This window comes from Garra rufa, chromosome 18 (assembly GCF_049309525.1).
Source record: "Garra rufa chromosome 18, GarRuf1.0, whole genome shotgun sequence".
Classification (NCBI taxonomy): domain Eukaryota; kingdom Metazoa; phylum Chordata; class Actinopteri; order Cypriniformes; family Cyprinidae; genus Garra; species Garra rufa.
In genome coordinates, this window is record NC_133378.1 from 29,882,695 (window position 1) to 29,895,353 (window position 12,659).

A 12,659-nucleotide genomic window follows, 5' to 3' on the forward strand; every position below is an offset into this window, starting at 1 on the left:
TAAACTTTTGAACAGGGTCATTTTTTTATGTAACTTTCTCTTGTGAACTATATGTAAACGTCTTTTATGTAGCATATCTTATTCAGTTCAGTTTTAAATAGAAAATAACATGCATTTTGTATGATCCCTCTAATTTTGGTAAAATAATGAACATTTTGCAGATTCTGCAAATGAATTTAAAACACTTATTCTATGTATAAAATGTTAGATGATAAACAATAAAATTACACATAAATAAATTCTTTTAAATGCTCAATTTTTGAAGTTTTAACCCATTTAATCATTTTGCCAAATACTTTTCTTTATGCATTTGTATGAATAGATAAAGCTATTTGCTAACATTTTTAAAAAACGCGGTCTAAATGTTGCATTTAAACATGCTTTTCAACATTGTTGTATTTATTGTAAATACATTTTAAGGGAGTCACGTGACGCGATGCGAGAGGAGGCAGCTTAATAGCGAGCTCCGCTTCAATTTGCTACAATTATCCTGTTAATTATCTTGAACCGGTGAAAATTGCGACTATTCAGACATCTAAGTGATATTTGAACGAGATTATGTCAAAAAATTTGAAGTCCACGGCCTGTGGGGATATAAAGAGGCACTTGCGTTCATACGCGACCGACGCTTCTCAGGATCAAGATGGCCGAGGCTCAAGCGACCTCGAACCCGTCACCGAGTCTCTTGATGGGAGTCATGACATCGCCAACATTTACACGATTCTCACAAAAATATCAGGTGACATGGATGGAATTGCGGAGATAAGGAAAACTACCGCGTCGGTGGAGGCTAAACTATCCGCCCTCATTACAAGGCTGGATGAGGTTGAAAAACGAGTGGAGTTTTTGGAGGGGGCCGAGAAAGAGTTAAAAGCCAATCCACCTGCTACCAAAGTCGAGCTGGACCAGTTATGGGATAAAGTGGAAGACATGGAAAATCGGAGCAGACGCAACAATATCCGTATCGTCGGAATACCTGAAGGCAAAGAAGGCCAGGATATGGTGAGATTCCTGGACGGCCTTATCCCGAATTTGATCGATCCATCGGGCCGGCAACTGGAGATAGAGCGCGCACATAGATCTCCCAGTCAACGTCCAAACTCGACAGAGAGACCCCGGCCAATATTGGCAAGATTTCTTCGCTCTGCTGACAGAGACTTCGTCTTACGTGCAGCGAGGATTAAAGGCAATTTGAGCTGGGAAAACAACAACGTCATGGTCTTCCCGGATTTTGCAAGATCTACACAGTTGAAGAGAGATCGTTTTAAGGAATGTAAAAAAATTCTTCACACGAAGAAGGTGAGCTTCGCTCTTCTTTACCCTGCTAAACTGAGAATCGAAGCAAAGGATGGTCGCAAGACTTTCTCGTGTCCGCGACAGGCTATGGCTTTCATTGAAAAAATCGAGTAAACTTTGATATTGCTTTTTCTTCGGTCTCCCGTTTGCATTGGCAAATGTGAGGGGAGCTTATTGACTTTCATCGGATGTGATTTTTATTTTTTTTGGAGTAGCAGAAGTGTCGTGGTGCACCTCCTGAACGAGAGTCATGGACCACTGGATCAGTGTGGGAGGGACTTTAGATTATAATGTGCGCTCTGTTCAAGTTAAAGCGCACGTTTTTTTTTTTTTTTTTTTGTTCTATGGGTTGTTTGGGACTTTAAGGTCATATTACTGCTTAACATTGATTCAGAAAAAACGGGCTTGGCTACATTTGATTTTAGATGTGAAGAATGTCACTTTTTGATTTAGGTAAATTATCCTTCTGTACTTGGAATGTGAACGGGTTGGGGCACCCTATTAAAAGGAAGAAGGTGGTGTCTTCACTTAGGCGACATAGATTTGATATAATGTTTCTTCAAGAGACACATCTTGCTAACCAGGAAGCTGAAAAACTTGGCAGGGCAGTCGGCGGATACATGTTTTGCAGTGAAGGATCGAGCAGCAGTAGGGGAGTAATAATTTTAGTAAAAAAACACCTACAATTTAGACTTGTTAAACAAGTAAAAGATACATTAGGAAGAGTTATTATGGTCTGGGCTGAAATACAGGGTCAAAATCTGCTGTTGGCTAATGTCTATGCCCCCAATCTTGATGATCACAATTTTTTCGTAGATTTAGAATCAAAGTTGCAAGTTGCTGGAAATCATTATGAGATTGTGTTGGGTGGAGACTTTAATTTATTAATGGACCCACTTCTTGATCATAGTGGCTCAAAAGTATATACTACACCCAAGGCAAGATTAACGCTACTTAGGATGTGTCAATATTTAGGCCTCACCGACATCTGGAGACTCTTGAATCCACAAGGGAGGGATTATACCTTTTTTTCAAATGCACATCAAATTTTTTCTAGAATTGATTTTTTCCTTCTATCAAGATCACTTATCCCTTCTGTTATCACATGCAACATTGGCAATATCCTAATTTCAGACCATGCCTGGGTGTGTTTACAATTGAGACCATATATTGAAAGGAAAAAAACATTCAGATGGCGTCTTAATAAATCCCTTTTACAAAATTCAGTATTTAAACAAATGTTAAAAACAGAAATGAATTATTACATAGAAGCTAACTGGTCATCTGTATCCTCAGTGGGAGTGGCATGGGATGCTTTTAAGGCAGTTATTAGAGGACGTATAATTCAATTTGCTTGTCATTACAAAAAGCTTAAAGAAAAAGAACTTTCAGAATTGGAAAGCAATATCAAAAGGGCTGAAACAAAGATGAAACATCATATGACACCTAGTGGTCTTAGGGATTTAACGCAATTAAAATATAGATATAATACCATTTTGTCAGAGAAGATTGAATTTTTGTTATTTAGATCAAGACAGACTTATTTTGAGTCAGGAGATAAGGCAGGGAAACTCCTAGCCAATTATATTAAGCACAAGGAGTGCTCTTCCATTATTCCAGCTGTCAGATCTGATAGAGGAGATGTACTTACTGATGCTACAGATATAAACAAGACATTTAAAGAATTTTACATAGACCTTTACAAATCAGCATCATCTTCTACTGAGGAGAATATTAGTACATTCCTGGAACCGCTAGACCTTCCTAGGTTATCAAGTGAGCAAAAGCAACTCCTTGATTCAGATATAACTCAGGAGGAAGTGATGGAGGTTATCAAAGCATTACCAACAGGGAAAGCTCCTGGACCCGATGGTTTTGTTGCGGAGTTTTTTAAAGATTATGTCACAGAACTTGCTCCATTAATGTTAGAAGTCTATAAGGAGGCACTTTGGAGGGATGAACTACCACCAACAATGTCACAAGCTCTCATCAGTCTTATACTTAAAAAGGATAAAGATGCAAGTGACTGTAAAAGCTACCGTCCAATATCTTTGATCCAATTAGATACAAAAATTTTGTCAAAGATTCTCGCTAATCGCTTAAACAAAGTTATACCATCACTTATACATGTGGATCAAGTAGGCTTCATTAATGGGCGAAGTTCTTCTGATAATATCCGACGGTTCATTGACATTTGGTGGTCAGTAATGGAGGAGCAGACCCCAATTGCAGCCATCTCATTAGACGCCGAGAAGGCTTTTGACATGGTGGAGTGGAAGTACCTTTTTAAAATTCTTGAAGTTTATGGTTTTGGTAATACTTTTATTAGATGGATTAAGTTACTATATAAACAACCCCTAGCGGCGGTGCAAACAAATGGTTTAATATCTGAGTATTTTGCTCTGGGCAGAGGAACCCGACAAGGCTGCCCTCTTTCCCCATTATTGTTTTGCCTAGCTTTGGAACCATTAGCTGCTTCAATAAGAAAAGACAATGATTTTCCTGGAGTTGTAACTGGGGGAGAAGTGCATAAGCTTATGCTTTATGCTGATGACATTTTATTATTTGTTTCTGATCCTAGCAGATCTATACCCTGCCTCCTTAGAACAATCGATGCTTTCTCTAAGTTTTCAGGTTATAGGGTGAATTGGTCTAAAACAGAAGCTCTTGCACTAACTGCATTTTGCCCTTCAGCAGCTTTTCATCCTGGTAATTTTCAATGGCCTAAGTTAGGTATAAGATATTTAGGCATTTTATTTCCCCCTGATTTGAAGGATTTAGTGAGAGTTAACTTTGACCCCTTAATTAAAAAAATTTCCTGTGATATGGAGAGGTGGGCTCCACTTCCCTTGTCGATGGCTGGGAAAGTCAATGTAATTAAAATGAGTTGTACACCCAAACTTAATTATTTACTACAGTCTCTTCCAATACAAATACCACTTTCCTATTTTAAACAGTTTGATAGAATTTGCAAGAATTTTATTTGGAATGGTAAGCGACCTCGACTGCATTCTAATAAGTTACAGAGACCTGTAGAGAAAGGTGGTCTAGGTCTGCCTAATGTATTGTATTATTATTATGCTTTTAGTCTTAGACACCTGGCTCATTGGTCACTTCCCCCAGAGCGAGCTCCCCCTTGGTACAAGATTGAGCAGTCTGCCTTGCCTTCAATCTCACTAGTACAGAGCCTGTCCACTAAATTGGTTGGAAAGGTGAAAAATCATCCAATTATTTCACATTTAAAGGCGATATGGTTTAAGATTTCGTGTCTGTGTAGCTTTGATCCCTACTTAGATGTTAGCTCAAGCATATGGTTCAATCCTAAATTGTGTATTAATAAAGCTCCCTTTTATTGGAAAGAATGGGCAAAGAAGGGTATTGTTAAACTAGGAGACTTTTATGAAAATGGTAGTTTGAAATCATTTGAACATTTACAACAGCAGTACGATATACCTAGATCCCAGTTTTTCCGATATTTACAGGTAAGACACTTACTCGGTAGAACTTTTGGTTCTATTACACAGCTTCCTGGGTCAGCAGATGCTCCCTGTACAATATTTTCAATATATGTAAATACATTTTAAAAAATTAACTACTATAGTTTTTAAACATGCCTGTTTATTTGTAAATTTGACAATCTTTTATATTTTCATCTTTGAACGCATTAATTTTACAGTACTTTTATGTGGCATTCCAAGATACCAAATTTTTTAAATTTTTATTTTCTAAAAACATAATGTCTCTGTTTTAATGGTTAAACTTGAAAAAAATATTAATCATATTGAAATCATGAAACTTACACAATTTAACAGCAATTTATTAAAAGTTTCACACAAAAAAAAAAGGCCCTATGAAATATGTTTTATTTTTTTTCTCAAATTCAGTTTGATCTTTTTTAACCAAATTCTGTGTTTTCCATTAATCTTCTGGATTCAATTTTAATTTTCTATGATTAACTGATTTTATTTTTAAAATAACTTATTTTATTTATTTATTTATTTATTTTTTCAGAAATACTGTGTTGTGTATGTAGACATTTCCGGTAAATAAATTCTAGAAAAACTAATTTTCTTGTAACTTTCTGGAACAAGCAGGATTCATATTTAAATAGTATTTTTGTGGCTTATTATTCACAGACACTAGCCCATATTGAGTTTTGATTCAAGTGTACTGACCTACTTTTGATTTATTCATCCAAAATTGGACAACTTCCATGACATTTCACCTTATACAGTAGGCTAAATTCCATTTCTATGACTGGATTCCACGATTCCGTCCGTGTTTTCCTAAACAGCTCTATATTTATATCAAAAAGTAACTAATTTGTGCTTTTCTTATTGCTTCCAAGAAATTTTGGGAAAAACAAAGTTGAAAATAAAGCAGAACTAAGAACTCCATTCTATCTGTAAGATATGTAACAGCAACTTCCAGGCAATAAAATGTAAAAGTGATAAAATATGCTAGAAAACATGACAATTTAAGACCACCAAAATGATTCACCCATTCAATCACCAAAAACACCATGAAGCACTTAGATTTTCTCATGAACTTTATTCCCAATCAAATCAAGTCTGACTGCTTCCTCTATAATTTGTAAACAGATTTGAAATGACACATGAATCACGCAGTGACTCACTGTCCCTGCACATATTGCTTCATCCTGTTTCAGTGTTTGATGGTGATGGATTTAACCTCGGTGAAGAAGTCGTACGAGTCTTTTCCCCCCTCTCGACCAATGCCCGAGTTTTTCATGCCACCGAACGGAAGATTTAAATCTCTGACCAGCCAGCAGTTGGTCCACACCAACCCAGCCTCCAGTTTCCTAGCAACCCTGTGCACACGCCCCACATCTTGGGACCACACCACGCCGGATAAGCCGTAGCGGACACCGTTGGCCCTTGATATCACTTCCTCCTCATCATCAAAGGGTGTCACACAGGTTACAGGGCCGAAAATCTCTTCCTGCATCAATGCAGAGGAGTCTTTCACCCCAGAGATGATGGTGGGCAACATGAAATAGCCGCCCGCATTTTGTTGTGGGAGGGTAAGTTTGTCCACACCCTCCCCACAATGCACCTGGGCACCCTCTTTCAGAGCCAAAGCAACATAACCTTTAACCTGTAGGAGTTAGCAGGCAATTTACATGTTTTAGAAGTCTATTCTTATATATATATATATATATATATATATATATATATATATATATATATATATATATGACCCTGGACCACAAAACCAGTCTTAAGTCGCTGGGGTGTATTTGTAGCAATAGCCAAAAATACATAGTGTGGGTCAAAATTATTGATTTTTCTTTTATGCCAAAAATCATTAGGGAATTAAGTAAAGATCATGTTCCATGAAGATTTTTTGTAAAATTCCTACTGTAAATATATCAAAATGTAATTTTTGATTAGTAATATGCATTGTTAAGAAATTAATTTGGACAACTTTAAAGGTGATTTTCTCAGTATTTTGATTTTTTTTGCACCCTCAGATTCTAGATTTTCAAATAGATGTATATCTGCCAAATATCGTCCTATCCTAACAAACCATATATCAATAGAAAGCTTATTTATTGAGCTTTCATATGATGTATATATCTCAGTTTTGTCAAATTTAACCTTATGACTGGTTTTGTGGTCCAGGGTCACATATATATATATATATATACATATACATATATATATATATATATATATATATATATATATATACACATACATACATATATATATATATATACATATATATACATATATACATATACATATATATACATATATATATATATATATATATATACATATATATACACATATATATATATATATATATATATATATATATATATATATATATATATATATGCAGTATGTTATATCAATAGAAACACATCTGTGATTATCATCAGACCTTTTGTAGATGCTCTTTGCTGATGAGCGCTCCATTGTCGTTGGCGGGGTCAGAGGGCACTCCGGTTTTCCACCGGCGAGCCGCCTCCACGAAACGAGCAAGGAATTCTGGGTAAATGCTCCGCTCAACAAAGATTCGGCTGGTACACAGACAGATCTCTCCCTGAGAGAAAAGATGCAAATAAGTAAATCTCATAATTATCACTGGGCTGTGTAAACTAATTATATACAGACATTTTAAATATTTAATCAACGATTATGTGTTTCTGTGTGTGATGTGAAGGCCTAAGCGAGAGAAAAAAGAAAGCAAAGGAAAGAGTGAGATAGAACACAATGTACAATGCTGTATTAACAATTCGTGTGTTTTGAGCACCACAGTGTGGTAGAAAACTGAACTACAGGATGTCATCCCATTAAAAGAGACGGTATAATAAACATTTCCCAGTTTACCTAATATGTTATGTTTAATTCTGCTAATGAAGTCATGTTAACATCAGTGTTGAGTTACTGTTAACTTAAGTCCCTAAAAATCCTTAAAAGAAAAAAAGATAAGTAATAGGTAATAAACTTCAAAATCAATGCTAAATAGAATTATATAAAAAATAATAATAATAATAAAAATGGCAAAAGCACATAAAATTACTTATTAACGAAAAATGAATACTACTTTTAAAAATATTGTAACAGTATATACATTTGAGGTCAAAAGTTTACATACACCTGCAATCTACAAAATCTACAAAATGTTAATTATTTTGTCAAAATAAGAGGGATCACACAAAATGCATGTTATTTTTTTTTTATTTAGTACTGACCGGAATAAGATATTTCACATAAAAGATGTTTACATATAGTCCACTAGAGAAACATTTGAACTGAAAATGACCCTGTTCAAAATGTTTACATACACTTGTTGTTACCTGAATGATTCACAGCCGTGTTTCTTTTTGTTTAGTAATAGTTGTTCATAAACTACCCGCTGTTCTTCAGAAAAATCCTTCAGGTCCCACAAATTATTTGATTTTTCAGCATCTTTGTGCATTTTAACCCTTTCCAACAATGACTGTATGACCTTTTTACACTGAGGACAACTGAGGGACTCATATGCAACTATTACAGAAGGTTCAAATGCTCATGGATGCTCCAGAAGGAAATGCGATGCATTAAGAGCCGGGGGGTGAATTTAAAGATCAGAGTAAATTTAACTTATTTTGTCTTCTGGGAAACATATAAAGTATCTTCTGTAGCTTCTGAAGGGCAGTACTAAATGAAAAAAAAATTTATATTTAGGCAAAATGTACACATCTTCATTCTGTTCATAAGTTTACAGCCTCGGCTTTTAATGCATTGTGTTTCCTTCTGGAGCATCAGTGAGCATTTGAACCTTCTGTAATAGTTGCATATGAGTTCCTCAGTTGTCCTCAGCATGAAAAGATGGATCTCAAAATCACAGTCATTTTGGTAATGAGTTCAAATACACAAAAAAGCTGAAAAACCAAAGAATTTGCAGGACCTGAAGGATTTTTCTGAAGAACAGCATGCAGTTTAACTGTTCAGGACAAACAAGGGACTAATAAACAACTATCACACAAAAAAACAAAAAAACACAGTTGTAGACCATTCAGGTAACAACACAGTATTAAGAATCAAGCGCATGTAAACTTTTGAACGGGGATCATTTTTATAAATTCTAGAGGACTATATGTAAATGTCCTTTATGTGAAAATAATTCTGCACAAAGCTGAAGTTTTGAATGGAGAAACATGCATGCGTTTAATTAGTTGAGCTCTGTAATATAGCTATATGAAGCTGTATGAAAATAAAACCTGATTGGTCAAGCTGTGAATGAGCTAACCTGATTGGAGAAGCTGGATCGTAAAGTAGTGCTGATGCACTGCTCCATGTCAGCATCAGCAAATATAATAGCCGGGTTTTTCCCGCCAAGCTCCAGCGAAAGCTTCTTACAGTACGGTGCACTGCGCTCGGTTATCAGCCTCGCTGTAGCTGTGCTCCCCGTAAATGAGATCAATGGCACATCAGGGTGGGACACCAATGCGTCCCCGGCTCTTGGGCCCGTTCCAAAAACAATGTTGACCACACCAGGTGGAAAGCCTAGAAAAAGCACACCGGCATTATAAAAAAAATATTCATTAAATTCAGATGTCATTTAAAATGCCTGCCTGTAATAAAAGAAAAACAAAGCTACTGGCCTCAGGCCATCCAAGAAGTAGAGGAGTTTGTTTCTTGATGGGAACAGATTTGGAGAAACAGTGAATATAGTGAATGGTGAATGAGTGGTGTCAGAATGAGAGTTCAAACAGCTGATAAAAAACATCACAAAAATCCACAAGTAATGCCTCCCATCCATCTAGTTGTATGATTGTAATAAATTAATCTTGTGGATTATTGTGATGTTTTTATCAGCTAAGTGGACTCATTCTGACAGCACCCATTCAATGCAGAGGATTCATTAGTGAGCAAGTGATTTGATGCTAATTTTCTCCAAATCTGTTCTGATGAAGACACAAACTTCTACATCTCGGATGACCTGAGAGTAAATTGAGGCAATTTTAATTTTTTGGGTGAACTATTCCTTTAACACATCTGACATGGATAAACACACAAATCCCTCACCAGCCTCCTCCAACAGCTGACACATCATCCAGGCAGTGACCGAGGTCATTTCACTGGGTTTCGCCACTACAGTGTTGCCTGCAGCAACAGCTGGAGCAATCTTCCAGGTCAGGAGGTACAGTGGCAAATTCCATGGGCTTATAAGGCCAGCTATAGACAGGGAAAATGTAAATTTAACATACATAAACCATCTGAAAAAAAAAGAATTATGTACTATTGAGAATAATAGTACCAAATGTCTAGACAGACACATACCCACTCCAACAGGACAGCGTATTGTGTAGTTGAGACAGCCCATGTGATCCATCTGACTGCAGTCATTAGTGTGGTGGAGGACAGATGAAGCAAAAAAACGGAAGTTGTACGCTGCTCGTGGAATGTCCACATTTCGGGCAAAAGTTATAGCCTTCCCTGGATAAAAAGAGAAGTGAAATACACATACACAATAACAAGTTAAAGTGTAAAAAAAAAAAAAAAAAAAGTTAAAACTTTTTTTAAGTAAAAAAAAAATATACATTTGAGGTCAAAAGTTTACATACACCTTGCAAAAGCTGCAAAATGTTAATTATTTTACCAAAATAAGAGGGATCATACAAAATGCATGTTATTTTTGATCTGAATAAGATTTTTTTTCACATGATGATTACATATAGTCCATTTAGTTGAATTTATGAAAATTACCCTGTTCAAAAGTTTACATACACTTGATTCTTAATACTGTGTTGCTACCTGAATGATCCACAGCTGTTATTTATTGTTTGTTTGTTTGGTGATAGTTGTTAAACAGTTAAACTGGCCACTGTTCTTCAGAAAAATCCTTCAGGTCCCACAAATTTGAGATTTTTCAGCATTTTTGTGTATTTGAACCCTTTCCAACAATGACTGCATGATTTTGAGATCCATTTATTCACACTGAGGACAACTAAGGGACACATATGCAACTATAACAGAAGGTGGAAACCTGATCACTGATGCTTCAGAAGGAAAAACAATGCATTAAGAAGGGGTGAAAACTTTTGAACAGAATGTGTAAATTTTTCTTAATTTGTCTAAATATCATATTTTTTTTCCATTTAGTACTGCCATTCAGAAGCTACAGAAGATACTTACATGTCCCCCATTAGACAAAATAAGTTAAATTTTCCCTGATCTTTAAATTCAAAAAGTTTTCACCCCCGGCTCTTAATGCATCGAGTGTATGTAAACTTTTGAACAGGGTAATTTTTATCAATTCAACTGTTATTGTCTCTTGTAGACTATATGTAAACATCTTTTATGTGAAATATCTTAATCAGGTCAGTACTAAATAAAAAATAACATGCATTTTGTATGATCCCTCTTCTTTTGGTGAAATAATTACCATTTTGCAGATTCTGCAAGGTGTATGTAAACTTTTGACTTCAACTATATGTGGCCATTCAGCTCTCTACATACTATATAAGCCACTGAAAAAAACTGTATCTGTTGACCTGTAGAAAGTCCATTGCTGACGCACTACAATTCTGTCTACCTTTGGTCTACTGTACACTGGTAAGTCCTTTGAACTCATTTAGTCTATGCTGCTGTATTACAGTGCAGTTTCTAGTGTTTTACCCTGGTCTTTAGACTCAGCCTGGGCAAACTCCTCCTGTCGAGCCTCTATCAGGTCAGCCAGTTTATTCAGCACTTTGGATCTCTCTGCCGGACTCTTAGCTGACCAATCAGGAAAGGCTTTTTTGGCTGCCCTCACTGCAGCATCCACCTACAAGCAGTAAGAAAAGGATTAACTCACATGTAAATTGGGTATATCTGGCTTTGTACAGGTAATGACCCATTTTAGTTCTGTAACGCCATTATTTCGGTATAAAAACTCTTTATTAAGTGCATTAAAATGGCCTCTACTGATTATAAAATATGTTATATATTACATTGTGTTCTACTTGCCCAGACAAGTTATTCTGCTGTGAGCTATAATAGTTAATCACTAAACTCTGGACCTTGAGCATCGCCCGCCTGATTATGACTGAAGTGTTTACCGTGACAGGTATATGAGACCAAAGGTGCATCACCGTGACTCAGTGTCATTTCTCTCGCCTTTCTTGGAATTTGTGTCTTCAGCCAAACAATCTTGTGACAAGTTATATATTTTTAAAGGTAAAACTGCTATGTTTTTTTTTTATACTATAAACAAAAATGTTCAACTACTGAAATATGCATTTAGACATTTGTACAAGCTATAGCGACACAGAACATATTTGATCATGCACAACTGACATCTTCAAATATTAGACAGAAATTAAAAATAAGTGAAATATCAAGAAAAATCCCACCTCCTCAGGTCCACTGTCTGGTACTTTGCAATAAACCTCTCCCGTCGAAGGGTTGAAAGAGTCTATCAGCTTGGAACATGGTACAAACTTCCCTCCAATGTAGTTTTCCACCACTAGATGTTTAATGTCTTTTGACATTGTAGAAAAATCTGATTAAAAATCAGTTTTGCAGACAAAAAGCTAAAATGTTTGCGCACCAGTCAGCACACTGTTACATATGAGCTTTCACCGGACTCTTTTGCAATCTGTTTACTCAAGTGAAAGAGAGGTTGTATCTCCAGAAGATATGACACTCATAATTAGAGCATGAGTTGGACATTAAAAGACCTTAACTTGCTGGAGGTTTTGAGATATTTCTATGAACAGGGAATTGTTCTCTTGAGTTGAATATTAAACACTGGCATTGATGACTGACCAATACATTTTACTAAGACAGTACATAACTATATAATACTAAACCTTACAACATTTAAAGGATTTATGTAGAGACAAACGGGTTTGTGATATA

At 35.9% G+C, this 12,659-nt stretch overlaps 1 protein-coding gene across 1 annotated transcript; it reads right to left on the reverse strand.

Moving 5' to 3' along the window:
- Positions 1 to 5,827: 5,827 nt before the first annotated feature.
- aldh8a1 (aldehyde dehydrogenase 8 family, member A1) lies at positions 5,828 to 12,408 on the reverse strand. The gene is made up of 7 exons (XM_073823794.1): positions 12,152 to 12,408; positions 11,436 to 11,583; positions 10,098 to 10,253; positions 9,843 to 9,992; positions 9,064 to 9,320; positions 7,210 to 7,371; positions 5,828 to 6,414 (listed from the first exon to the last, which is right to left on the reverse strand). The coding sequence occupies exons 1-7, from the start codon at positions 12,287 to 12,289 to the stop codon at positions 5,962 to 5,964; spliced, it is 1,464 nt and encodes a 487-aa protein (XP_073679895.1). The 5' UTR covers positions 12,290 to 12,408; the 3' UTR covers positions 5,828 to 5,961.
- Between the last annotated feature and the right edge of the window lie 251 nt (positions 12,409 to 12,659).